The sequence below is a fragment of the Megascapheus bottae genome, chromosome 16 (assembly GCF_031878675.1).
Source record: "Megascapheus bottae isolate mThoBot1 chromosome 16, mThoBot2.hap1, whole genome shotgun sequence".
Taxonomy (NCBI): domain Eukaryota; kingdom Metazoa; phylum Chordata; class Mammalia; order Rodentia; family Geomyidae; genus Megascapheus; species Megascapheus bottae.
Window position 1 is genome coordinate 6,905,108 of NC_143524.1, and position 25,837 is coordinate 6,930,944.

At 51.8% G+C, this 25,837-nt stretch overlaps 1 protein-coding gene across 1 annotated transcript; it reads right to left on the minus strand.

Moving 5' to 3' along the window:
- Window positions 1-348: 348 nt before the first annotated feature.
- Window positions 349-25,508, minus strand: Fads2 (fatty acid desaturase 2). The gene is made up of 12 exons (XM_090347548.1): window positions 25,197-25,508; window positions 19,800-19,910; window positions 18,532-18,729; window positions 18,289-18,390; window positions 11,995-12,120; window positions 5,751-5,811; window positions 5,420-5,496; window positions 2,445-2,542; window positions 2,212-2,308; window positions 1,890-1,969; window positions 1,108-1,233; window positions 349-983 (listed from the first exon to the last, which is right to left on the minus strand). The coding sequence occupies exons 1-12, from the start codon at window positions 25,401-25,403 to the stop codon at window positions 932-934; spliced, it is 1,335 nt and encodes a 444-aa protein (XP_090203674.1). The 5' UTR covers window positions 25,404-25,508; the 3' UTR covers window positions 349-931.
- Between the last annotated feature and the right edge of the window lie 329 nt (window positions 25,509-25,837).

The window sequence follows — 25,837 nt, forward strand, 5'->3', positions numbered from 1 at the left end:
GTAGCCTCCTCCCGAGCCTCCTCTCATGAGCCTCCTGTCTCCAGCCCTTCCTTCCTACAGTTCCAAGCCTGTGTCCACAATGGTCTCAGCAGGTGAGCGTGGTGCTGCCCACTAAGTCTTGGGGAAGTCTAACCAGAAACATCTAGAAAAGGCAGATTGTCCGGAGAGCCAGCCTTGCTGTCACCCTCCCTATAAGAATACATTCTGGTTAGAAAAATAAAACAAAGAAACCAGCGAAAAGACAGCAGATCAGGAGAGAGGCCAGAGCTGGCCAGAGACTGGCTGGGGTGTTGGAGGCACCGGAGGTGGACAGAGAGGAGCCACCCAGCTGGCCACCCGAACCTGGCCGTCACCTCTGCCAAGCCCACACATGGCGTTCTCCCTTTGGGCCCACGGCTCTGGAGTCAGGAAGGTGGGGGCTTTGCTCCAGTGGTGGGAGAGGGAAAGAGACATTTCTCTGGGCCTCAAGGTCAAGTTCAGGGCGCATCCATTTGAGCCAGAGTACAGAGTGTGCCTCCCTCCAAACAGGCGACTATTCAGCAGGATGCCATTCCCTGCACACCATAAAAGTTTATGAGGGACAAAAGGAGGGAGTGTGGGTGTCCAAGAGGAGGAGCCCCAGGCCGGACGCAAGGACCTCTGATCTCAGATCTTTAGGGGTAGGAGCGGGAGGCAGGGACAGAGCCGAACAGAGTGTCCTGCAGCCAAGGCTCTCCCTGGGCCTGGGCGAAAGGGGCCGAGTGAGAGCAGAGAAGACTGGATGATGGGGAGGTGGAGAGGAGAAGGGGAGACAGAAAAGGGGGAGGGGATCCATGAACTGCTGTGTACCCCAGCCTTACAGGAACTTCTCAGAACGAAAGCCCGCCCCTCCCTCTGGTCCTCATCACCCTGTGCCCCCCCTTTCCCCCTGGGTGCCCCCAGGGCCGCCACTTCATTTGTGGAGGTAGGCATCCAGCCACAGCTGCCCGGATTTCTTCAGGGACCTGCCGAGAGAGAGTGAGGGTGGTGGTGATCAGGTCAGCGTTCAGGCACCAAGGAAGTTCGGGGTGGGGTGGGAGGCGACATGCAGGCAACTTCCACCCCAGCCCCTTGCTGTATCCCCAGTACCTAATGATATCCAGCAGGGCCTGCAGCAGGGGCTTCTCCTGGTACTCGATGCCATGCTTGGCACACAGGGATTTCACCAGCGGGGCGATCTTGTGCAAGTTGTGCCGGGGCATGGTGGGGAAGAGGCTGGGGAGGCACGGGAGGTGGGGGGGGAGTGTGAGGATGCTGGGGATTCAGCCACCCCCCCCCACACCTCCTCCCACCGCCCAGCAGGCCCTGTCTGCAGCTAGGGCAGGACTCTATGTGTGACTCCTGAGTGCTCCCAGGGGTTAGCAACTGGCACCATGTCAAAGGCAGCAAACTAAATAGATGGCCACCATCGATTTCAAGAAAGGGAATGAAGCTGGGTGCTGGTAGCTCATGCCTGAAATCGTAGCTACTCAAGGAGATAAGGGAGGGAGGGAGGAAAAAGATGGAAGATGGGAGGAAAGAGGACAGGGACAAACGACCAGAGCAAGGACAGCCCCTTGGCCACGTATGCTCAAGCTTTCTAGCTCGTCAACGAAGTGGAAACACTTTTCCCTGCCCTGCTTGCATCTCAGGATCATGAGATGCAGGTACAAGTGAAGGAGTGCCATCACTGTGGTCATTCAGCGCAGGGCTTGGCACCCACACCTCGGGGACACGGTGCACCAGACCCCCTCCCCCTCCCGCCTGCTCAGTCGTACAGGCCTCAGAGCCGTGCGATTAGGATGGGTGGTGACCTCGCCAATGGGGAGCGGAGAGACAGCAGGCATCCCATGGTGCACTGCGCCTCCCCCGCCCGGCCACACCCCACTCACTGGTGCTCGATCTGAAAGTTGAGATGTCCGCTGAACCAGTCATTGAAGAAGGACTGCTCCACGTTGCAGGTGGCTGCCAGCTGCAGAGGAGAGCGGAGGCAAATCAGAGGACCTGCTTCACCCTCGCCATGGCTGAGCAAAGCTCAGGGTCCCTGCTCTGTGTTACACCGTTCTGCCAGTCAGCCTCAGTCAAATCCCCACTCTCCCACTCCTCACCGTCCCTTTCTTGCCCATCCCTGAGGCTGCCAAGCACATCCTCCTGTCCACGGCGACAGCCACACGTGGGGACAAGGATCCTGGTCCCGGGCTCCAGCTTCCTCACCTGGCTACTGAACCAGTCCCGGTAGTGTTCCAAGTCGATCTCCATGACGATATGATTCATCTGTGTAACCCACACAAACCAGTGGCTCTCCAGGAACCTGGAAGAGAGCACAGCTCTGAGCTGGAGCCCCCAAGCCACACACCCCGCGCCCCTGCCCCGCACAGGACAAGTGCCAGACGGCCTTCCTTTCTCCAGCTTACTCCACAGCCCCAGGGATGGCAAAGCTGGGATACCTGATGAAGTTGAGGAAAACGAGGGCTCCCAAGACGCCATAGAAAGGGATGTAGGTAGAGAAGAAGCGAATGTAGTAGCTGATGGCCCAGGCCAAGTCCTAAGGGGAGAGACAGGATTAGAGCCACGCTCTGCAGGCCTGGCACAGAGAACCTTTTAGTGCACGCACACCTCTCCGCACTGGGCACAGGCCCCTAGGCAGGTAGGATCAAACAGAGGCAACACCTCCCTAAACTGCCTGCCTGCATGGCTTTGTACAACTGCCTTGGTTTTCAGGCCAGTGGAGGATGGAGGGGGAAACAGCTTATCAGCTGAGGGGCAGCTAGAGGATGGACCTGGAAGATCTGAGTGTGTAATCCACACATCTCCCCAACACATGAGCGCCTGTCCCGGCTCTCCAGTGTTTCCCAGGCAGGCCAGGCACTCTGTAGAGTGCTCCACTTCTTTCCCATCCGAGCCCAGTATGTCCTATCTGGACCACAACAACGGCGTGCCTTGGTCTCTTGCTTGTTCTCATGTAGCCATGGCAACCAGTGCCATCGGCTCCCAGCATCCTTCCAGGGCCACAGAGCTCAGCGGGTCTAGGAAGCTATTTCTTCTCAGCACCCTGTAGGGCCAGCTTGCTCCTGCCTCAGGGCGTTTGCATGGACTGAGCATTCTCTGCCCCATCACAGGGAAAACATGAAAGAAGGACTCATGTCATGGATGGAGAAGTGATAGATTCCCCAACTGTTTGGGAGCAAAATGTGGCTGCATTCAGTGATTGCTTGGTTGTGAGGAATCTGGCTTCACCTCGGCCTAATGGTCAGGAAAGAGGAAGGGCCGAGGAAGGAGACATAGGGCACCAGCTGACCTCTAGATCCAATGAAATGCTGATCTAACTTTAAGGGAAGGCAGATTTCCCATCATCTACTTCTCTTCATAGTCAATGAACGCTAGTATTTTGCCAGATACCAGTGGCTCATGCCTATAATCCTAGCTACTCAAGAAGCGGAAATTGGAGAAATCATGGTTCAAAACCAGCCCAGGCAAGAAAGTCTGTGGGACTCATCTCCAACTAATTACCAAAAAGCTGGAAGTGAAGCTATGGCTCAAGTAGTAGAGTGCCAGCCTTGAGCAAACTAACCTCCAGAAGCAGACAGTTTTGGGGGGGTTGTTGTTGTTCAGAAAGGCCAACAATTACCAAGTGACCGTGAACCTGTCTGTACTTTCTGAGGCCCAGAACCAGGCTCCTGTCACAGCGAACTCTTTCTGCTTGTGGTGACCACTTCATATACAGCTCATCTCACCTCAGGGCACACTGCCACACCGCACACCTACAAACCCAACGTCCCCTCCGGCACTGTTGGGGCCTAGCCTCCATCCCTGAAGCCTGATTCTGGCTCAGCTGCAATTAAAGGGCTTTGACCAGGCATTCGGTCTTTTGCATACCTCTCTTAAGGCATCTCTGTGTACGTGACTCGATTGAACCCCCCCGCAGTTTCGCGGGTCTCGCAGCAGCTCAAGTCTCGCGCGCTTTCCTGCACCTGTCCTGCCCAGTACCTGAAAGCCCCACCCAGACCCTTAGTGGTAGCACAGAGGCCCTCTTCCTATTGGCTAGCTTCCCAGTGCCCACCTTCTCCTACCCTAACAGTATATAATTAATTGTCTGATGCAATAAAGAAGGAGAGCATCAGAGATCAGCAGAGATCAGCAGAGAGATCTGATGCGCTTTCATGGTTAACACTGCTTCTGACTCAGCGTGGTTTTTTCTTCCCCGGTGATTGGGGGAGGGCTGGGTCTTCGACACTTACCATCTCGCTCGGCTCCCGGGGGACTACAGGCTGGCCCTCCCCGTTCCCGTGTTGCTGCCCCGGAGAGGAGCAACACGGCACCACCCTGCAGTCTTCCCCAGGGACCCTTACTCTTCCCCCCCTCCTCCTCTCTTCTTCCTTTTTTCTCCTCTTCCTCCTCTTCTTTCTTCTTCCCTTCCTCCTCCTTTATTTCTTCTTCTATTCCTTTTCTTTGCTCCTTCTCCTTTTCTTCTGTATTGGAACTTGAATTCAGGGCCTGGACGCTGTCCCTTAGCTTGTACACTCAAGGCTACACTCCACTACTTAAAGTCACCGATCCACTTCCAGCTTTTTCCTAGTGAACTGGAAATAACAGCTTCTCCAATCTGTTTCCCCAGGCTCACTTTGAACTGAGATCTCAGCTTCCTGAGTAGCTTAAGATTACAGGTGTGAGTCACTAGTGCTTTGTTGGTAGCAAAATCAGAAGCTTCCCGTCAGTCCTTTGTCCCAGGCGGAATTACACCATTCAGATTCCTTATGTTGAAATTAGAATTGCCATTAACTTCAGAAGGTGGCCTTTGGCTCCTGGATGGGGATGGCTAGCTAATTGGAAGTCATAAGACATCCCTTTATGAAGGGAGACAGTTAAATACAGATGGACACTGGGAAAGAAGAGTGGGGAAGGACAGGAAGGAGCCCCACCGCCAGCGAGGAGAAGGGCCTGGAACAGGTTCCCCCCGGAGCCCTCTCAAGGACTGGCGTGGACATCTGGCCTCCGATGGGGGTATAATACATGTCTCTAGCGCAGGCCACCCAATTTGGAGTGCTCTGTTATGCAATCTTAGCAAAGGAACCTCGAACAGTCGATGCCCAGATGCAAAGGTAGCGGCTGCCCTGTGGATCCACGAGTTCACATATTAGGGGAACCTTTAGAATTAGAATTGTTTTTACTGTATGTGGCTTCCCTAGCAGCGGGGACCCCCGAGGGGGAGCCTTCAGAGCAATATAAGGGGGTGAACAAATGCAACAACAGGCCTCACCGGACACCAGGCTGAAAGCGAACCATACAATTAATGGGTAGGAATGGGAGGGAACAAGTAGGAGAAAGCAAGGAAGGGTTGACCTTGTCCAAAAAGAAGTATACTTTGACTTCTGTAACAGCATCTTTATCCCACCCTCCCAGCCAGCACGCCGCCCCGACTTACCACCCAGTCTCTGCGGACGATCATGGTCATGATGATCTGGTACTGGAAGTACATGGGGATGAGCAGCGGAGGCCCGACTGGGGGAGAGAGCAGGGCGCTGAGCGGGAGGCCTGGCCCGGCCCGCCAGACCCAGGGGAGCCAGCCACACAAACACGGGGCCAGCTGCTGGCCAGAGACGTCTGCATGGACCGTCTGCTGTGGCCTCTCCTTCTGGGACAGGTCTGGCATCCCTTTCAGGGTTTGAAAAGGGCGCTGGGGGAGGTGGTATGGGGAGAGAGGCATTCTAGGGGGACAGCAGGGTCAGGGGTGGTACTGGGTGCTTAGTACTCACTCAGGAAGAAGTACTCATGCTGGTGGTTGTAAGGCAGGTATTTCAGCTTCTTCTTGCCATACTGAGGAAAGAGAAGAGATGGTGAGAGGTGCCTTCCCCCATCTCAGATCAGCCATTGTCAGCCTGCATCGGGGCTGCCAGCCAGCAGTGCTGAATCCTCCGCCCCAGCCGGAACCCCCTCAGGGGCCACAGATAAGCAGTGCTGAAGCTCAATCAGTGCCCAAGGCCACAAGAAGGGAGCTGGCTGGGCAGTCCTTTGTCTTTTCATTTGTGTGTTCGTGTCTTGCTATCTCGAGGGCTGCCACCCAAGGCCTCACTGGAGCTAGGCAAGCGCTTTACCACCAAACCACACTTCTCATCCTGTGAGTCTGCCTGGAATTTAGTTACATTTACTACCCGGGCTCGGGCATTTGTAAAGGATCCCTGGGCCTGACTCCAGCCCTCTGGGAGACGTGAGAGGCGCTCTAGGTCTCCCTCAGACACTACGGGGAGAACTCAGGGAAGGACTTGGGGACCGTCAACAGTCATTAGACAAGGAGCATCTGCTCCCTGGAGCCTTCTCGAACTTTCTAAGCACTAATCGGCCCTGCCCAGACAGGTTTAAACAGAGCCACCAGAGAGCTGGTCATCGGACACCCTGAAATTCCAAGGCCCAGCTCCCCAGTAATACAGCTGGCTAAGAGACACCTGGTCTTTTCTCCTGCAATGCTGTGGGGGGGAGGGTTTGAAGGAGCCTGGGCTTGTAGCTTGGAGCCTGGGCTTGAGTTTGTTACACTCTGTCTGCTTCTCACCTGTGCTGAGGCCCTAAGCAAGTCACCTGGCCGTTCCCAGCACATTTGGCATGGAAGTCACTGGTTTTAGGAGGGCCTGTGTGAAAGGCCAAGTGGATGCCAGCACGCTGTCCTCATTCTCCCCTCCCTGACCCGAAGGCCAGAGCCATGCAGCTTAGATAGGCTCCTTCCTACTTATTAGCACTAGAACATCAAAGCATTACGGGCCAGGGACCAGAGGCTCACGCCTGTCATTCTAGCTGCTCAGTAGGTTGAGATACAGAAGATTGCAGTTCAAAGCCAGGCCTGATAGAAAGGCTCAAGACTCCATCTCTAACGAATAGGAAAATGCTGGGCTGGAGGAGTGGTTCATATGGTAGAATGCCAGCTATCATGGAGAAAGCCAAATGAGTATTAGACTCCTAAGTTCAAACCTAGTACTGGCAAAACAAAAAAAACAACAACAACCACACACATATATGTGTGCACGCGCGCGCATGCACACACACACACACACACACACACACACACACACACACGCAGCATTCTAAGGTGACAAAATGTTAGTCATTTCACGTGTGCACACGCACACATGGAAGTGACCCACAGACACACCACTGCACGCCTGTGTTGACTTCAAAGATCTTGAATGGGACAGAAGCCAGCACACAGCAGACCCATGGCACTTGTCTAAAAACCAGAAAAGACAAGCATGAGCTCACAGACAGCAGGCCCTACTCTTGGTGAACTCTGCGTGGTTTCCTTGGCCAACAGCTTTGTAAGAGCTTGCTAAAGAGCAAGGAAGAGATAAGAGATGTTCTGGATGTATTGGGCTAGAAGAGTGATGAGCCCCTGGCTTCTTCGTTTATGAGGCCAACAGAATCATCCAACCAAAACAGTTCTCGAGTGCCTGCAAGGTGGCTTGGAGCGAGACAGGAGTCCCAGTTCGGATGTGGGCGCTGCCTTTTTCTGGTTCTAACTTTGGGCAAGTCATTTCCTGTTGTGGCCTCAATCCTTCTGGCTGTACCAGGGCTGATAACTGCTTCTGCCTCCAGCGCTAAATAAAGACCAAGTGGCACTGAACATGCCCAGGGCTCCTCACAAAAGCTGAGTTCTAGACTCAACTCCAAAGGAGTCAGGGACCAGAGCGCAGGAATCAGAGGACCTGCTCACCTCTCCACTCAGGAAGAACACTGAAGAACACAGGCAGCACTTTGTTTGTTTGTTTTGGGGTGGTGGTGGCGGTGGTTGGATCCTAATAAGGAGATGGTGGCACACCCAGAGCTCTCCTTGAATAGGGACGGCCCAGTTCCAAGTCAAGCCCATAATGGGGACATACCAGCCTGACCTCCTTGCACTCTGCCTCCCCAAGGACCACAAGCCAGGCAGCAGATGCTGCCATGTGGGAGGGGCTTTGTAGAGCTGAAATGAGACAAGGGCTTCCCTTGTTTGCCTAAGCTCACACACACACACACACACACACACACACACACACACACACACACACACACCATGGCCAGTTTCAGGCGTGGACAGAATGGCAGGATCCCCAATCTAGGAGGCTTTGGTTTCTGGGGGTGAAGGTCTACTGGAAGCAGGAGGCTTAGGATTCAGCTACAGCCAGGCAGAGAGCAGGATACCTCCGGATGGGTTGGGGGGAAGCTCTCAGGCAGTCATAACCCAGGAACCCATTTGCAGGGTAATAACCGGAGTGACATGGTAAAAAAAAAAAAAAAAAAAGTGGGGGGATGGGCAAAACAAGACTGCCACTACCTCCCATCAATACACTCAGAATCCAAGTGGATGGAACCATTTGAAGGAGATTAAATTGTCCTTATTTTCAGGACTATCATCTACACAGGAAGCTCAAAAGAAGCAAGTGAAAAAACTGGAACCATAAACCAGTAGCTGGACACAATTGAGCTAGATATTGACCATTTTTTGAATATCAGAGAAACACCCCAAGCATAGGGGCAAAATAAAAATTTTAGCACGCATGAGACATATAAAGAAAAGCAGGACACTCTTACTAACAGAAAAGAGAGCTTCAGTAAACGGAAAGGCCTCGATGCTGGAAAGGAAGGCAGAATATAATGATACGTTCTTTTAAGAATAGCAAGTAAGGGGGCTGGGAGTTTGGCCTAGTGGTAGAGTGCTCGCCTAGCATGCATGAAGACCCGGGTTCAATTCCTCGGTACCACATACATAGAAGAAAACAAAACAAAACAAAAACAAACGCTGGAAGTGATGCTCTAGCTCAGTGACAGAGTGCTAGCCTTGAGAAAGCCCAAGGACAGTGCTCAGACCCTGAGTTCGGTCCCCAGGACTAGCAAAAGAAAAAATGCATCATAGTTCAAAGCCAGCGCAGGCAGCAGTTCTTACGACACATATCTTCCATTAACTGCCAGGAGTGGAGCTGTGGCTCAAGTGGCAGAGTGCCAGCCTTGAGTGAAAAAAAGCACAGAGACAGTGCCCAGGCCCTGAGTTTAAGCCCCAGGACCAGCCCGGGGGGCTGGGGGGAATTCACCACACTACACCCGTACACCCAGAAGAGGACAGAGAAGCATGGCCCCTACGTCACCCCACATACACCCCAAAGAGGATAGACAATCCAAAGCAGACCTGGGGCTTAGGAGAGCTAGCTCCATCTCGTGCAAGAGGCAATGCAGCCCCATCAGGAGCTGGGAAATTGTCTGACTTCCATCAGTTCCTGGACAAAAGCTAAAGACAGGCTGAGACCACAGTTTAGTCATAGAGTGCTTACCTAGCATGCATGAAGCCCTGGGTTCGATTCCTCAGTACCACATACACAGAAAAGGCTGGAAGTGGTGCTGTGGCTCAAGTGGTAGAGTGCTAGCCTTGAGCAAAAGTGTCCAAGGACAGTGCCCAGGCCCTGAGTTCAAGCCCTAGGACAGGGGGGAGGGGGAGCTAAACACAGAGACACAAAGGTATAAGACTGATTTCAAAACACACAAGCAGACAAACAATGCGTGAAGAACTTCCTTAGCTGGGAAGTGGATACCTAGCTCCTCAGGAGGCAGAGATAGGAGGATGGCAATCTCCAAGTCCAAGACTCATGTGAACAACAGGAGCACAAAGGACAGGAGATCCGGCTCAAGAACTTAGCACTTTCCTAAAGCAAGAATGAGACCAAGAGTTCAAACCCCCGTCTAGCTAGCAGGAAACAAAAGCAAAAACAAACCTTCTTACACATAAAACAATGAAAGGAATCTCCAGGGAATAAAGTTCCTTTTGGGGAAAAAAAACAACAACAAAACCTCCCACCCCAAAAGCCAGCCCTGGTGCATACAGGAAAGATACCCTGCCAGCAGCAGAGCTGGTGGTTAGTGGTCAGGGACACAGAAAAAAACGTGTCAGAACAGCCAGGAGCTCTACAACAGAAGGAAAGGGAACCTTTGTCCTGGCTTACCAGGCCTGAGTTAATCAGCTAGGCTATCTAGACACGTGGAATTAAAGCTAGCTAGCGGCAAGCTGTTTCCTAGAAGAAAAACAAAGGGCATGTGCTTGAGCTCCTGCCAAAAAAACCCAAACCACTCTGCCCAGCGAGCTGGATAGGCCCAAGGCTTTTCCATCAAAGACTTCCTATGAATGCGCATGTCACCAGAACTGTGCTTCTGCAGAGGCCCCTTAATGGGGAGAGGGGTCCATGCCCCCCAACAATGCTGGTGTACTACTTGCCACTGTTTACAAGTAAACTGGCATCCTTCACAAATGCTTTCTGTGTGCCTACTCTCAGACTGACGTGCTGTGATTATTTCTTCTTCTTTTTCCTTCTTCCTTCTAGTTTCTTAATCTAGTTAGTCTTGGTTCTTTTTTACTCTAAGAAGAGAAACTGCTGGGTCCCCTGGTCTCTTCCAGAGGCTAGAACCCAGAGCCTTGAGCAAGCTCGGCCAGTGCCATCCACTGAGCTCCACCCCAAGCTTAACTGCCATTCTTAAGATGTGCATAAAAGCCACAAGGATCTTTGGATAATGTCTCATCATCATCATCATCATCATCATCATCATCATCATCATCATCATCTGCAATGCATATGCACTGACTTTTTTTGTAAAGGAAATTTTAATAGAGAAACTCTAAAGTAGGGGCACACAAATGGAGGAGAAACGGGCAAGCAAATGTTGAGCTCTGTAACTTGAAGGTGAGGGGGAGAGGGGAGAACGGGGAGCGTGATGGAAGGGGTGACATGGTCAACATGCACTGGACTCATAATCTGATTTTTTTTTTTGATCGGTCATGGGGCTTGAACTTTGGGCACAGACACTGTCCCTGAGCTCTTCAGCTCAAGGCTAGCGCTCTACCACCTCAAGCCAGTTTTCTGGTGATTAATTGGAAGAGTCTCAAGGACTTTTATGCCTGGGCTGGTTTTGACCCACGATCTGAGTAGCTAGGAGTAAAGGGCAAGAAGGGTATTTTTAAGAGTAGTTTTTATCTCTTGGGTTTTTTTTTTTTTTTTCCAACTGTATTTTACCGTCAGGGTGATGCACAAAGGATTAGTTACATTTGTCAGGTAATGGGTACATTACTTCTTGAACATTGATACCCCTTCCCGCTTTATTTTATTTTGGTGCTAGGACTCGGTTTGAACTCAGGGCCTGAGGCTGTCCCTTAACTTTTTCACTCAAGGGTGACATTCTACCACGTGAGCCACCAGGTGTCACTACTCCAGGCATTTTGGTGACTAATTAGAGAGAAGATAAGACTTTTCTGCATCTGCTAGCTTTGTACCTCGATCCTCAGATCTCAGCCTCCTGAGTAGCTAGGACGACAGGCACTGAGTCACCAGTGCCTGGCTGAGAATCACCTTTTCATTTTGTACCTTCTGCACCTTCCTGTATTATCTCAACGTTCATACAGAGCACGTTCAATGTTTATACTGAAAATAGAAAATAGTGTAGATAAGGGGCCGGGAGTTTGGCCTAGTGGGTGGAGTGCTTGCCTAGCATGCACGAAGACCTGGGTTCGATTCCTCGGTACCACACATACAGAAAAAGCTGGAAATGGTGCTGTGGCTCAAGTGGTAGAGCTCTAGCCTGGAGAAAACCCAAGGACAGTGCTCAGTCCTGAGTTCAATCCCAGGACTGGCAAAAAAAAAAAAAAAAAAAAAAAAGTGTGGATAAGTGAGTGGCAGGAAATGGCCCGAGGATCAGATTTGAGGCAAATAAGGGAGGGTATCAAGCCTGACAGTTCTGTCCCCTGGGTGTAAGAGGCAATTCCCCAATGGTTCCTTAAGAGGACCTGGTCCAACCAGGGGCCATGCCTGAGGCCTAGAATCTTCCCTTCTTGTTGAACTGAACCCCGCCCCACACGGTAGGAGCCCACCGCTCATCCAGACTCGATAAGGAAGCCCACTCCGTGGAAACCACATCTGGAATAATGCAGGAAGCCTGGGAGGGGCGGCTCTCCTCCCAGGACCCTGGCCTACGCTGCCAGGGCGAGCGTTCTGCCCTTACCTCGAGGGGCTGCCATTCACCCAGCACGAACACATGGAGCATCTTCACGTCCGGATCCTTGTGGAAGATGTTGGGCTTGGCATGGTGCTGGAAATGGCGATGGTTCCACCAGTTGGCAGAGGCACCCTGTGAGGGGAGAGGAGTCAGGAGTGACTATGCCCCGCTCAGTACCAGTTCCCACTATTTCTAACACTCAGAGTTAACTTGTCCTTCACACTTGAGGGACAGGAAAACTTGAGCCACCAAGAGTTGGAATAATGGCCCTATCACTTCTGAGTCCTCAGTTTCCCCAATCAGATGATGATATCAAAAGCAAGACATCTGAGACTGCAGTGCCTACTTAAGCAGGTGCAGGGGGTGACCTCTGCCTCTTGACCCACCCCAGAGGACCAGAGCCTCCTGTGTCTGCTCACCAACTGCCTATAGCTGAGCAAGGGAAACAGAGGCTGAGAAGTCTTCCCTACCAGGGAAAAGAGAACATGTGTCCACACCAGAGCTTCATGTATGTTCAAAGCAGAGTAGAAACAACTCAAATGTCCACCCACGGAAGAACAAATATGGAAATCATGGTGCAAGGATGCAGTTGGATCATGCCAAAATGGAATGTAACACGGACACACACTATAAACACAGATGAAGATGGAAACTGGCTGCTTCATGAAAAAAAGCCTGGCACAGACACCTCATAGTGTAAGGGGTTCCACTGGGGTAGAATCGACAGACTTTGTCAGGTGCTGTTGGCTCACATCTATAATCCCAGCTCCTCTGGAAGTTGAGATGTGAGAACTGAAGTTTGAAGCCAGCACAGACAGGAGAGCCCATGAGACTTCACTTCCTCGAACCAGCAAAAAGCCAGAAATGGATGGAGCTGTGGCTCAAGTGGTACTGCATCTAGTAAGTGGGAAAAGCTCAGGTAGCGTGAAGGCCTGAGTTCAAGCGCTAGTACTGGCATATCCCCCTCCCTTCCCCCCCCCCCCCCCCCCCCGTTAGTGACTGCAAAGGACGAGGGTTGTGGGCAAGGAAGAATCAGAGGTTTGGGTTCAATAGCTTAGGGGTACAAGGCTTGTAGTAATGAACGAATGGATATATTCCAAGTATATACAATGGTTGGTACACTTTGAATGAGTGAATGGTATAGAATGCATGTTATTTTAGCGTGTGTGTGTGTGTGTGTGTGTGTACGCGCCAGTCCTGTACTTGAACTCAGGGTCCAGGTGCCATCCCCGAGCTTTTACGTTCAAGAGCCTATACAGCTCTACTTCCAGCTTTTTGGTGATTAACTGGAGATAAGTGTCTCGAGGACTTTCTTGCCAGGGTTGGCTTCAAACTGTGAGCTTCAGATCTCAGCCTCTGAGTAGCTAGGATTACAGGTGTGAGCCATTCACTTAGAACTGTGCTTCCACAAGACAGGAGCACAGCAAGAGTCTGCCTTCTTCCCTGCCAGTCCTGGGACTTGAATTCAGGACCTTGTACTCTTCACTCTTCCAACCATGATTCCCCAGTGTCCAGCTGGTCAATGAATTTAAAAAGTCACAGAATGAGGTGCTGCCAGCTCCAGTTATTTTTTATTTTTTTGTCTTGAAGCGTTTTGCGGCCTTCCACAGCCACCCAGTAGCTCATGAAGGAAAGACTGGAGAAAGACACACGGGTCTTTTCTGCTCACTGGTAAGCAAGACTCAATTATGACCAGATCCACGCTCTAGCGAGGGTCTGATCAGTTGCAATGCTATTTGCTAAAACCAAACATTTCGTGAGGGAGGCACCTCTGTCACACACCCAGCCCTGGGACACAGGGAGCTGGCCGTGAGCCGATGAGGAGCAGCTGTGGCCCTTCCTGTGACCTCAGGCCCCTGCAGGCAAGCGGAACCCACACACACAGCACAGCAAAAGCAAAAAAAAAAAAAAACGCCAGAGCAAAAGCTCAAAGGCTAAAGGGATCGGATGACACATTCATACCGGAAGCCAAGAGGAACAAAATTCCTGGGAAAAGAATTGAATGGAAATATCTGTGGTACCCAGGCAATGAGGATCAAGGCAGAAGGCAAGTATACATACTCCATACTCCCACCTACACAGGTTTGTTGAGTGACTTCTTAAGTGTGGGTAGCCCCTTATGAAGTGCGTCAGTCAAGGTTTTCCAGAAACTTAAAACGGAAGAAATTATGTTTGTGCCTGCCGACATTCTTCTGTACTTCTTCATCAGGCAAAGTTCCACTCATTCTTCAAGAACCCCTCCTCGGGTGAGGGGTAGGGAGTGGCTCAATCTTACAGTCTTAGCTACTTGGTAGACTGATCAGGCAATCATGGTTTGAGGCTAGCACAAACATAAATAGCTGAATGACCCTATCTCAATCAATGGCTGAGCAACAAAGGGAGGGACAAACAGGAGGATCATAGTCCAGGTTGAGCCAGGTGTAAGGTCAGGCCTTGTCTTGATAATAAGTAATGCGAAAAGGGAAGAGAAAAGGCCCGAGGGAAGGCCTTGAAAAAATTTAGTTAAAAAGAATAACTTATTATTATTGCTATTTTGCTAGTCCTAGGGCTTGAATTCAGGGCCTAGATACTTGGATACTTTTTGCTCAAGAATAGCACTCTGCCACTTGAGCCACAGTGCCACTTCTGGCTTTTTCTGTGTATGTGGTTCCGGAGAATTGAACCCAGGGCTTTGTGCATGCTAGGCAAGCAAGCTACACTAGGCCATGCTCCTGGCCCCTGAATGTCTTCTGCTCAAGGCTAGTGCTCTACTATGTGAGCCACAGCACTACTTCTGGCTTTTTCTGTGTCTGTGGTACTGAAAAATGGAAGCCAGGGCTTTATGCATGCTAGGCGAGCACTCTACCACTAAGCTACATTCCCAGCCCCAGGATAAAGTATTTGATAATATGGCCATGGACATACACAGAAGAGGTTTATTGTAGTATTTAATTAATAATGGGGTTTGAGCTCAGCTAGCATGCTACTATGCTTCCACCTTGGCTTTTTGCTGGTTGTTTTGTTTTGTTTTGCCAGCCCTGGGGCTTGAACTCAGGGCATGAGCATTGTCCTTGGGCTTTCTCAAGGCTAGAGCTCTGCCACTTGAGCTACAAGACCACTTCCAGCCTTTTCTATGTATGTGGTAGAGAGAAATCAAACTCAGGTCTTCGTGCATACTAGGCAAGCGCTCTACCACCAGGCCAAAATCCTGGCCCCTTGCTGGTTATTTTGGATGTAGAGTCTGCCAGGGCTGGCCTTGAATCAAGATCCTCCAGATCTCATATGAAGCACTATGGACTGGTTTAGGAACACAGGCTTTTCTTCTCTTGTGACTCAGTTCAGCCCCAATCTTTATTGGAAATTTGGATTTTTTGCATTAATTTTGATTTTTAAAAATATGCTTATTAAATGTGTATCTTGACTAGCTGAATTGACTTCCCGTTCCCTCCTTTTTTTGCACTTAGGGCTAGTTCTGTTCTAGACCCTGGTGGCCTGGGATGAGACTGTGGGAAGGTGGATGGGCTTCCTGAGATGCAGCTTCTACTCGACAGTTGAAGCTTGAGGCGTTGAGGGTGCAGTTACACCCTCAACAATGCTGGAGGCCGGCGGGGAGATTGGCCTAGTGGTAGAGTGCTTGCCTAGCATGCACAAAGTCCCAGGTTAGATTTTTTGGTACCATATACATAGAAAAAGCCGGAAGTGGTGCTGTGGCTCAAGTGGTAGAGCTCTAGCCTTGAGAAAGCCCAAGGCCAGTGCTTAGGTCCTGAACTCCAGGACTGGCAAAAAAAAAAAAAGAGGCAAAAAGGGTTGTGTAAAGCAGGGTGTGACACCTGTAAACCACCATTGTACAGGACAATTCTTAGAGAAGAATGGCATTTCTGAAGATGAAATGCCCACCGGAAGTGGCAGAGACTGAAAGCGAAGGGTAGGTCAGGATGTGGAGAGCCCGATCACAGAGGCGAGGACAGTCAGAGCACTTCCTCTGTTCCCAGGCGCCCTGCACCTTGCTTACTGGCTACACCAGCTGGTGCTGAAACACCCAAATGGGTAGGGCCCCCTCCCCACAAAGAGACCAGGGGAACAGATGGACCTGCCAGCAGCTGTGTGCCCCAAAGGCAGATTTCAAGCAAGCCACGAGCCTCCTCACCCTGATGGTAAGGCTGGGCTCTGGGCCACAGGCAGAAGTGGCTGGCGATGGTGCACAGAACCCGAGTCCCCGGGCTTAAAGGTGCTCTTCTCTTGTCATGCCAGGTTTGTGATTTCAGACACAGACACCTCACATGGGGGTAGCTCTTCCGTCCTGCTCCTGTCTTCAAGAACTCAAGGCCACGGAGCAGGAGTGACCCCCTCTATCTCCCGTCCAGAGTCGGGAATCAGGACACAGCTCATCTTTGTTAAAAGCGTTGGCAGGGAGGGGAGAGGGAGTGAAGAACACAGCCGGGATGAAATGTTACTTTCTGAAACCGAGGAGGTTTTTAATGAACAGAAGAGTGCAAGAAATGGAACAAAAGGCTCCACTATGCAAACCCTTCTCTCTTCACCCCTGAGCTTCTGGAAGGAGTCCAGATTCTCAGAGCTTTTGGGCTTCAGGCCAGGCAAACTGTTGCTGAAGAACTGGTGACCAGCTCCTTGCTGGCTCACCCTAAACCCAAATCTGCAAGCAGCAAGCAAAGTACCAGCGATGACCAAGCATGGTCTCAGAAATGAGGTGCTTAACCCAGACCCAGCCTCTTCCCCTCAACAGGGAGGAGATGATAGACACCTTTAGGACCCAGATTTTTTTGGTCGGTCGTGGGGCTTGAACTCTGGGCCTGGGAGCTATCCCTGAGCTCTTCAGCTCAAGGCTACCGCCCTACCCCTTGAGCCATAGCCCCACTTCCCATTTTCTAGTGGTTAACTGGAGAGAAGAATCTCAGTCTTCAGTGCCCAGGCTAGCTTTGAACCTTGATCCTCTGATCTTAGCCTCCTGAGTAGCTAAAATTACAGATATGAGCCTTCGTGTCCAGCCAGGACCCAGCTTTTCTTAGGAAGATGAGGTACAGCTCATCGAGGAGACAGAGTTGGTCAGAAATTATTTTTGGGGGCCTGAGAATACATACTTTCAACTTATCAATTGAACTTTGAATTGGTTTACCTGGGTCTAACTCCACTGGAACTTGAAGGGCATCTGTATCTATCTGGGGTGTGTGTGCGTGTGTATTTTGCATTTCCAAAGAGTATTTCAAACAATTTAAGAGAAAAGATGTGGCTGGGCGCTCGTGGCTCACGCCTAGAGTCCTAGCTACTTAGGAAGCTGAGATCTGAGGATTTTGGCTTAAAGCTTGCCCAGATAGGAAAATCTGTGAGACTCTTGTTTCTAATAATCCACCAAAAAGCCAGAAGTGAAGCTATGGCTTAAATGGTAGAGCACCAGCCTTGAGCAAAAATAAACAAACAAACAAAACAGAGTTTAAGAGCAAAGGGCTCCGAGTTCAAACCCTAGTAATAGCACAAGGACTCATTTAGAAGCGAATGGTTTAAAATGAAGATAAAAGCATAACATAATGAACTCCCCTCTGTATATCTAATGTAAGCTAAAAAGAAATAAAACAAGTATTTGAGGAAAGGCAGGATGAGGAAATAAAGACTTGCAAATGAAGGATAATTGCTGTTCCAGCCATTGTTTCGTATTTCCGGGTAACCAAGAAGAAAACCCCCCAGAGGAACACAATGCATGAAACAGTTCCCCCTCTCAGTGAAAGCCAAGTATGGAATTCATTCAGCTATGTCCTTATACCCTTAAATTTCTTAGGTAAATCTATGGCTAACAATACAATCAACTGAGCTACCAGACAAAAGGGTATATATGATAGGTGCTTGATGGCTCCTATTTATAATCCTACCTACTCAAGAGGCTGAGATCAGAGGATTACAGTTTGCAGCCAGGAAGAAAACTCTGTGACCCTTACCTTCAATTAACCAGCAAAAAGAAGGGGGAAGAAAAAGCTGGAAGTACAGCTCTGGCTCAAGCAGTAGAGCAAAAAGAGCCAAGGGAGAGTTGGGGCTCTGAGTTCAAACCCTAGTACCAGCATACAAAAAACAAAAGGAAGGAGAGTGTGTTCTCTCCAGTTAGGGTCCTGCGACTTTGTGGGTCTAATTTGGTTACAGGACTCAGGAAGTGAGAGGGGACTAGAGGTCCCCTGGCACAGACCATCCCAGAGGAAGGCACTGCCCAGAGAGCCCCACCTTGTTATCCAAACAGGGTCCCGCTGTCAGAGCAAAGAGATTCGGCGCTGTCAACTGTGCAGTGATGGATTGTCAGCCAGAGTGGCAAACATTTACCTTTAAGTGGCCGATGACAAACTTGTGGACTAAATGGTTCCACTTGGGCTTCTTGTACACAGAAAGGTGGCCGTAATCATGTTGAAGCCATCCAGCTTGGGCCTGGGGAGAGACAGCCATGGACGCCATCACAGCAGTAGCAATTAAGGCACCAGGGTAGGGAGGAAGGGGAGCCTGGGTGCTGGGGTGTGGCAGGGGGGAGAGGGAGCCCTTCAAATGCCAGGCCAGGAGGCCATGCCTCACCTGAGAGGTAGCAAGGACAAAGGCCGTGATGAGGGTAGGAATCCAGCCAGTGCCAAAGTAATGAAGGATCAGCCACGCAATAATCTCCATGACAATAATGTGCCCCAAGAGGAGGAAGAAGAAGAAGTGGTTCGTCTTGAACAGGTTCATGTTCTCAGCAGTTTTCTTTAGGACCCGGAAGTCTTCGGTGATCTGAGCCTGTTGAGTCAGGGCATACAGAAGGCTGTCAGCCGCCAGCCTCTCCTCCTCAGAAGGGACCTTTTTGTTGTTTGGTGCCAATCCCTGGGCTTCAACTCAGGGCTCCTGGACACTGGCCCTGAGCTTCTTTTGCTCAAAGCTAGCACTCTACCATTTAAGCAACAGCTCCATTTCTGGCTTTTTGGTGTTACATTGGAGATAAGTCTTACAGACTTTTCTGCCCAGGCTGGCTTCAAACCATAGTCCTCAGGTCTCAGCCTCCTGAGTAGCTAGGATCTAGGTATGAGCCACTGGCACTGGATGAAAGAGACCTTTTGTCTTTTTCATACACAGTGTGTCCCCTTAAGCTGTGGTAACAGGAATAATCTACGACCCTAAATCCTGCATGTATCCGGCCATCATGTCCTACAAAAGCTGTTATTACTACATGCCAGCTGCCTGTGTGCCACAGCCATGGAAACTATTTGTGTCTGGCTAGAAAGTGGTAAAAAAAAAAAAAAAGAGAGAGAACTCAAAGGTTTATATCTCAGTGTTGTCAGTGGCATTCTTCACAACAGGTTTAAAAAAAAAAGTAAAAACAACGTCAATATCCATGAATGGGCGAAGCCCTAAAAAATGCAGTCATATGCATTGCGAGAGAATATTATGCAGCTTTAAAAAAGGAAAAGCCAGACACGGGTGGCTCACACCTATCAGCCTCGCTACTCTGCAGGCTCAGATCTTGTCCCAAGCCAGCCTGGACAAAAAAACTTCATAAGACTCTTCATCGCCAATTATCTACCAAAAAGCTGGAAGTGGAGCTGTGGCTTAAGTGGCACAGCACTAGCCTTGAGCAAAAAAGCTCTGGGTCAGTGCCCAGGCCCCGAGTTCAAGTCCCAGTACTGGTGCACTCACAGGCACACACGGAGCAGCTGGGAGAGAGAGGATGCCACTGGCCCTTGCCCAGTCCCAGCTCCCAATAGAGGTGCTGAGGTCCTTGCAGGCCCCAGTGCCTTCTCCTGGCTTGGCCCGCAGACTCCCAGCCCCAGCTGCTTCCTCTCACCCTCACCCAGATTGCAAAGTCCACTCACACTCTTGCCGCGGTCCAGGCTGGGCTCCTCTGGGGCCAGCTCACCAATCAACAGGGGCTTCAGGAACTTGCCCACGAAGTCAAGGTCAGGGTGGAAGGCACGGAAGGCATCCTAGAGAGCGGAGAGCAGATGGTGAGGTGGAGCTGAGGCCTCCAGGAAGGACAGAGCTCCAAACACCTCAGTGTCCACCTCAGGACAAACCCCACCCTCCCTTCTGTGTCCAACTCCCAGTGGCAGACAGAATGGGCCCTCTGGGCCCAAGAGCTGTGGACTGGTGTGTTCCAATGGACACACTTGAGGGTGACTGAGCCTAGGACCTTGCACAGTGCACAAAGGAAACACACCACCCAGGGAGATCTTCATCCAGAATCGGGCGTGGTAGGACTCGTCTGTAATCCTAGCATGTGGGAAGCCAAGGTAAGATTGGGAGCTATAGGGAAAACTCCCGCAGCAAACAAACAAAAATACAGGAGGTGTAAAAAATGCTACGGAACCATAAAAATCTTTTCAGCCAAGGCAAAGCATCTCCTGATAGTAAGCACCAGCTCCTCTCACTTTCTCTCCGTGTCTGGCATCGTGTCTTTGTTCTATTTGTGTCTAGCATATTCTTACAAAGCAACACTTTTGTCAGAGGAAGTTTTGGCTTCGTTTTGTTTTGTTCTTTTTAAATCTTTGTCCCCCTGGCTGAGTGGAGAAGGGTAGATGGGATCAAAGGGCCAGATTGAAGTGAGATCTGCTTTGTTTAGTGTTTTTAGAGACAAGACATGGGGGGGGGGGGTTCCAGGAGCCCCATGCAGGCAGTGAGGACGCCCAGATCTTGACAGCTCTGCCTGCCCCCGGCCTTTCCACAAAGCCAGCACAGCCAAGCAAAGATCTAGCCAGACCTGCAGACCCTCATGGCCCAGGCCTGGGGCTGAGAACATCCTTTCCTGGATCCACCGATCCTCACGGTCACCACCACCTGCCACACACACGGGAAATTCGTTTTTGAGAAATGAGCAGGAAGTTCTTGTTAAGACCATTTCCTGAGGAACAAGGCCAATGTATGATCGCTACTGAAAGGCAAGTTCCACAGTTCAAAACAGCCTTCCCCCTCATCAGGGCATCCTACCCCCACCCTATAACCTGCGTGGGGCTCACGGGACCCCTGCTTTGCCTTTGGCCATTTCCAGATGGTTCCTGGGCAGCCTCCCCCACGAAGGCCAAGGGAAAGGAACAGCCACGTGCCAGGCAGGGAGCCAGGGACTTTGTTTCCGTGACCTCCCTTCAGCCCCAGAGCCCTGGAGGAGAAGAGGAAGAGGTCCTGTGCTCCAGGTGGCAGAGCCAGGCTCAAATCCAGGTCCAGCTGCCTCCAGGGTCTTCTTTTTCCCCTAGCAAAACCTTTCTGCCAGTTCAGAGAAAAATTAAACGAAGAGTGTTTCCAGGAACGGCCTCAGAACAGCCTTGGGATCCATCAACTTGCTTCCCACACCAGGGCCATCCCAGCCCCTCGCTCTCTCCAGCTGCCGCATGGCACTTATCAAGCCCACAACCTGGGATGTGCTTACCTCTGTAAAGGACCCCTGGGCCATGACCATCACATCACCTCCTCCCTGCCACGGAGCCCAACTCAAGAGCTCACCAGGGTTTGGGGGCCCTGGACCTCACAACTTGGCCACCCGGCTTTTTTTTTTGGCCAGTCCTGGGGCTTGAACTCAGGCCTGGTCACTGTCCTTGGACACTTTTTGTTCAAGGCTAGTACTCTGCTACAGCACTACTTCAGCTTTTTTCTGTGTATGTGGTATGGAGGAATCGAACCCAGGGCTTCTGCATGCGAGGCCAGCACTCTACCACTAGGCCACACCCCTAACCCTCGGGCTGCTTTGTCTTCTGCTCTACACAGTTGTGGAGGTTTCTGAGTACGGCAGTTCCTCCCCGTTATCCTTCTGGAATCATATCCCAGGGTCATCCGGGCCAACTTCCTATCAAGGGGGCCTGAGGGCCATGAGTAGCTGGCCTACGCTACCTAACTCTGGTGTTGCCTCTTCACCTTGTCACAAAGGTGTCTCTTACAATTACTGTTTGGCCACAGGGATGTCAGGATGTTGCAGGGTCAGCCATAATGGAAAGGCAAGACGGAGCCAACTCCAATGAAAAAAAAAAAAATTTTTTTTTTTGGAACAAGAATTGGAACGAGGCTCTTTCCTCATCTGACAGGGAAAGAAGCCAGAGCCTTTCCAGAAAGCTATCCCCAGACATGGGGAAGGACACAGAAAACAGGGACTGATCTGTGTGAATGGTCTGTGTGTCTGTGTGTGTCTGTCAGGGGTGAGGAGGTCAAGCTGGCTGAGGGAAGAAAGGTCAAAACTCCAGATTCCCAAGTGTCACACTTGCTGGCCCTTACCAGTTCCTGCTTTGCACTTTTAACCAGCTGCAATGCCAGCTGACTTTCCTGGACATCTTCCCCGCCCCTGTCTGCTCCAGGCAGAACTCACCAGTTCCTGTCCTGCTCCGAGCACCTAGACCAACACCTGTTCCAGCCTGTGCCCAGATCCTCTTACAACACCAGGCTAGACTTAAAAGACTGTTTTGCACATCCAAATGCCAGCCCAGGGCTTGGGAAATGGGAGATGAACAAACTCAGGCCACACAGATGAGTGAGCACAGGAGGTAATTCAAGTGACCAAGGCAATGTAAAAACTGGTGATATGAGAGGGAGGAGAAATAGAGCAGGAACTCCAGATTTCTCAGATGGAGATTAAGATGGGACAAGCTGGGTGCTGGTGGCTTACACCTCTAACCTTAGCTACTCAGGAGGCTGAGATCTGAGGACTGGCGTTCAAAGCCAGCCCAGGCACTTAGAAAGTCCATGAGACTCTTATCTCCAATTGACCACTGGAAAACCAGTGGCACTGTGGCTCAAGTGGTAGAGCTTTAAGCTGAAAATATCACAGACAGAGCCCAGATAAAAGTTCAAGTCCCATATCCCATTAAAAATGAAAAAGAAAGATGGAACAGTCAGGTTTGTGGTGACTTCCACCTTTAATCCCAATTACTTAGGAGGCAAAGACCAGAACATCAAAATTCAAAATTAGCTGAAAAAGCAGAAAAAGGGTTCACGAGACTCATTTTCAATTAACCAGCAAAAAGCCAGAAGTAGTTGAGTGCCAGGCTTGAGAAAAAAAAAAAAGTTAAAAGAAGTCAAGCTGAGAGTGTAAAACTATGTTCAAGGCCAGCAGAGACAGTGGCTGGCTGGGTGCAGCTGAGAGGTACGGGCAGGCCAGAAAGTCCTTATGTTATCCTCCCAAGATGACAAGGTTTTAGAAGAAGCAATGGTCTCTGACCACTGTCACCAGGAGCCTCTGATGACAAACAATCCGTTAGCATGGTCACATGCACTCCCCTGGGACACAGAGCAAGCCTGCACAGGTGGGCGTAAGGAACCCATGGCATGGACACTTTAGTTTCAAGTACTACCTGGAGATGGAGGAGCTGGACACAGAGTTCCTCTAAGGAGTGCAATGGCCAGATGGTGGGAGTGCTACCAAGATCTCAAGGAGGCAGAGCCTTCTAATCCCACTAACTCACAAAGCTGGAACTCAAGCCCATCTTTTTCTCTGGTATTGGGGGACAGAATTCCATGTTCAACTTCTGCCTTCTTAAAAGAGCCTCATAGGAGCAGGGGGCAAGAAGGAGCCTTCTTTTGATTTTGAGGTGAGCAAGGCAGATAGGGCAGGCTGGATACCCCAGCTTGTGTGGGGGAGGGGGAGGGAAGAGGGAAGCAAATCCAGTACCTTCAGGCCACTGTGTGTGAATTATTCATCTTTGCGCAGAGGCCCAATTCAGAGCCATGGAGACACTCAATGAATGTTTAATGAATTGTTCCAGAAATGAAAAGTCCCAAGTAGGGAAAGTTATGCACTGATGGGATCACCTTAGGGGGGTAAAAAAAAAAAAAAGCAGATGCACACTAGTGACACAGGTGACAGCTCTCTGTGCCCACAGCAAAGACAAGACAGGCTGTGGAGGACCAGAGGGAGAAATCAGAGGTGGAAATAGGGAGGGACACAGGAATGTGTGCACATGCGAGCAGATCCAGAGTTCCGGGCTAAGGGCTGCCCAAGAGCAAAGTTTCTGACCCTAAGGACACTGAAAAAGAGATTAGATGAGATAGCATGTGTCAGTGTGCTTGGTGAACAGCAAACGTTGAGTGACTTTGTGTGTATGTATGCGTGTGTGTCTAATTTGCTATTTGTTGTTTTTCTATGCAACTAGGGCTTATCCTAAAGACCATATACCTACCTACCGGGGGACACACTGTACCACTGAACCACAGCCCCTACCTTTTCCTTTGTTTAATTTTGGATTGTAACTTGGGGACTGAACTCAGAGCTTATGGAGTCACGCCCACTTTTTTCTTTAATACCTAAAAAAATCCTCTCTTTGGCGGGCTTGTCTCCACAATGGTTTCCCAGCTACCCGGCCCTCATTACCATATAGCTCTGGAGGGGACCCAGCGGATCCTTCCTCCTCTGAACGGGCTGCGCCCTAAGTCTGGTGCCCATGCAAGGGGCAAAGCTAGGAACTCAACAGCTCCAGTGCTGTTTGATGTAGATAAGAGGTGCAGCCTGGAGAAGTCTGGAGGTCTACAGCCTCCCAGCACGCAGGAAGGGGAGGGTGAGGTCCGGGCAGGGTTTTACAACACCGGGCTATTTAGTTGGAAGTGCCAGGCAGACCTGTTGCCAATCCGGACCAGGGGCTGCTCAATTCAGGTTTCAGGCCCTCCCCTTGACCTGGGTTTTTCTTAAGAAATGAGCCGGAAACACAAACAAACTCCAAGCCGTTCTTGTTCTTCTTCCACCCGTGTATGCGCTCCGGTCCGCCAGGAGGCCGACCTTTGGGCTGGATTCAGGTGATCCCGGGGAGCGTGGGAATCGGCAGGGCCCGGCGGTCTCCCGGGGCAGCCATTGCGCACCTTCTCCCACGGGAGTCCTGGCAGGGGCGAGGGCGCGGGCCGGGGGCGATCTCGAACCCCCCCTCCAGCGCGTCCGGGCCCACCCAGCGCTGCCCCGCGCAGCCCCCGGGGTGGCCATCTTCCAGCCGCGGGAGCCCCGGGCCCCGAGCGCCCCCTCTGGGGGAGGACTTCCCGGATCCCGCCGGGCACCGCTCGCCGCCTTCGGGACGCGTAGCGCCGAGTCAACCACCGGGGCGGAAGGGGGAGCGGCACGCGGCCCCCCACACGCCCGCGTGCGCCCGGAGGAAGGCGGGGAGGAGGCACGCTGGCCTTCCCGCGTGGACGTCCCCAGCTCCACGGAGAGCCGGAGATCCGCGGGGTGGCGCCCCGGGATTCCCCACCCACCCCCGGGGGGAAGCTGCAGGCGCCGCCGGCCCGCCGGCCCCGCGCCCGCCGCGCCTTACCGTAGCATCCTCGCCCGAGTAGTGCGCGATGACCCGGTGGCCCCCCGGGTGCCGCTTGGCCCAGGCGGTGACGTTGTAGACCTTGCGGTCCACCACCAGCCACTTGTCGGTGCGCAGGTTGTGCTTCTGGATCTCCTCCCAGCGGAAGGTGGGCATCGCCGCCTCGCGCTCCCCCGCCGCCTCGCCCTGGTTCCCCCCTTTGCCCATGCTCGCCTGGCCCGCCGGGCTGCGCACCCCACACCCTCGCGGCTCGCCGCCCCGACGGCTCCCTCCCCGGGCCGCTGAGTGCGCCCGGCGCCCGGCTCGCTTTCGGCTTTTGTCTTCTCCTCCTCCCCGCCTCCCTCCTCCCCCTCCTCCCGCCGCGCCTCCTCCCCTCGCCTTTCGCTCCTCCTCGCCCTCGCCCGCTCGTCCGGATCGCTAGCTGCCCACCCGGGCTCCCCGGCTTCCCAGGGCCCACCCCCCGCCCCGAGCCGTCCCAGCCCTCCGCTCCGCCCTCCGCCCGCCCCCCGCGGACTTTTGCCTCCAGGAAAGAAAAAAGAAAAAAAAACAAACAGCACAAGATCCCAGCACCTCGCGGGGAGCTCGGGGCTCCGCGCCTCCCCCGCCTCCTCCATGCCGCCCCCGCCCCCCCGCCCCGGGCT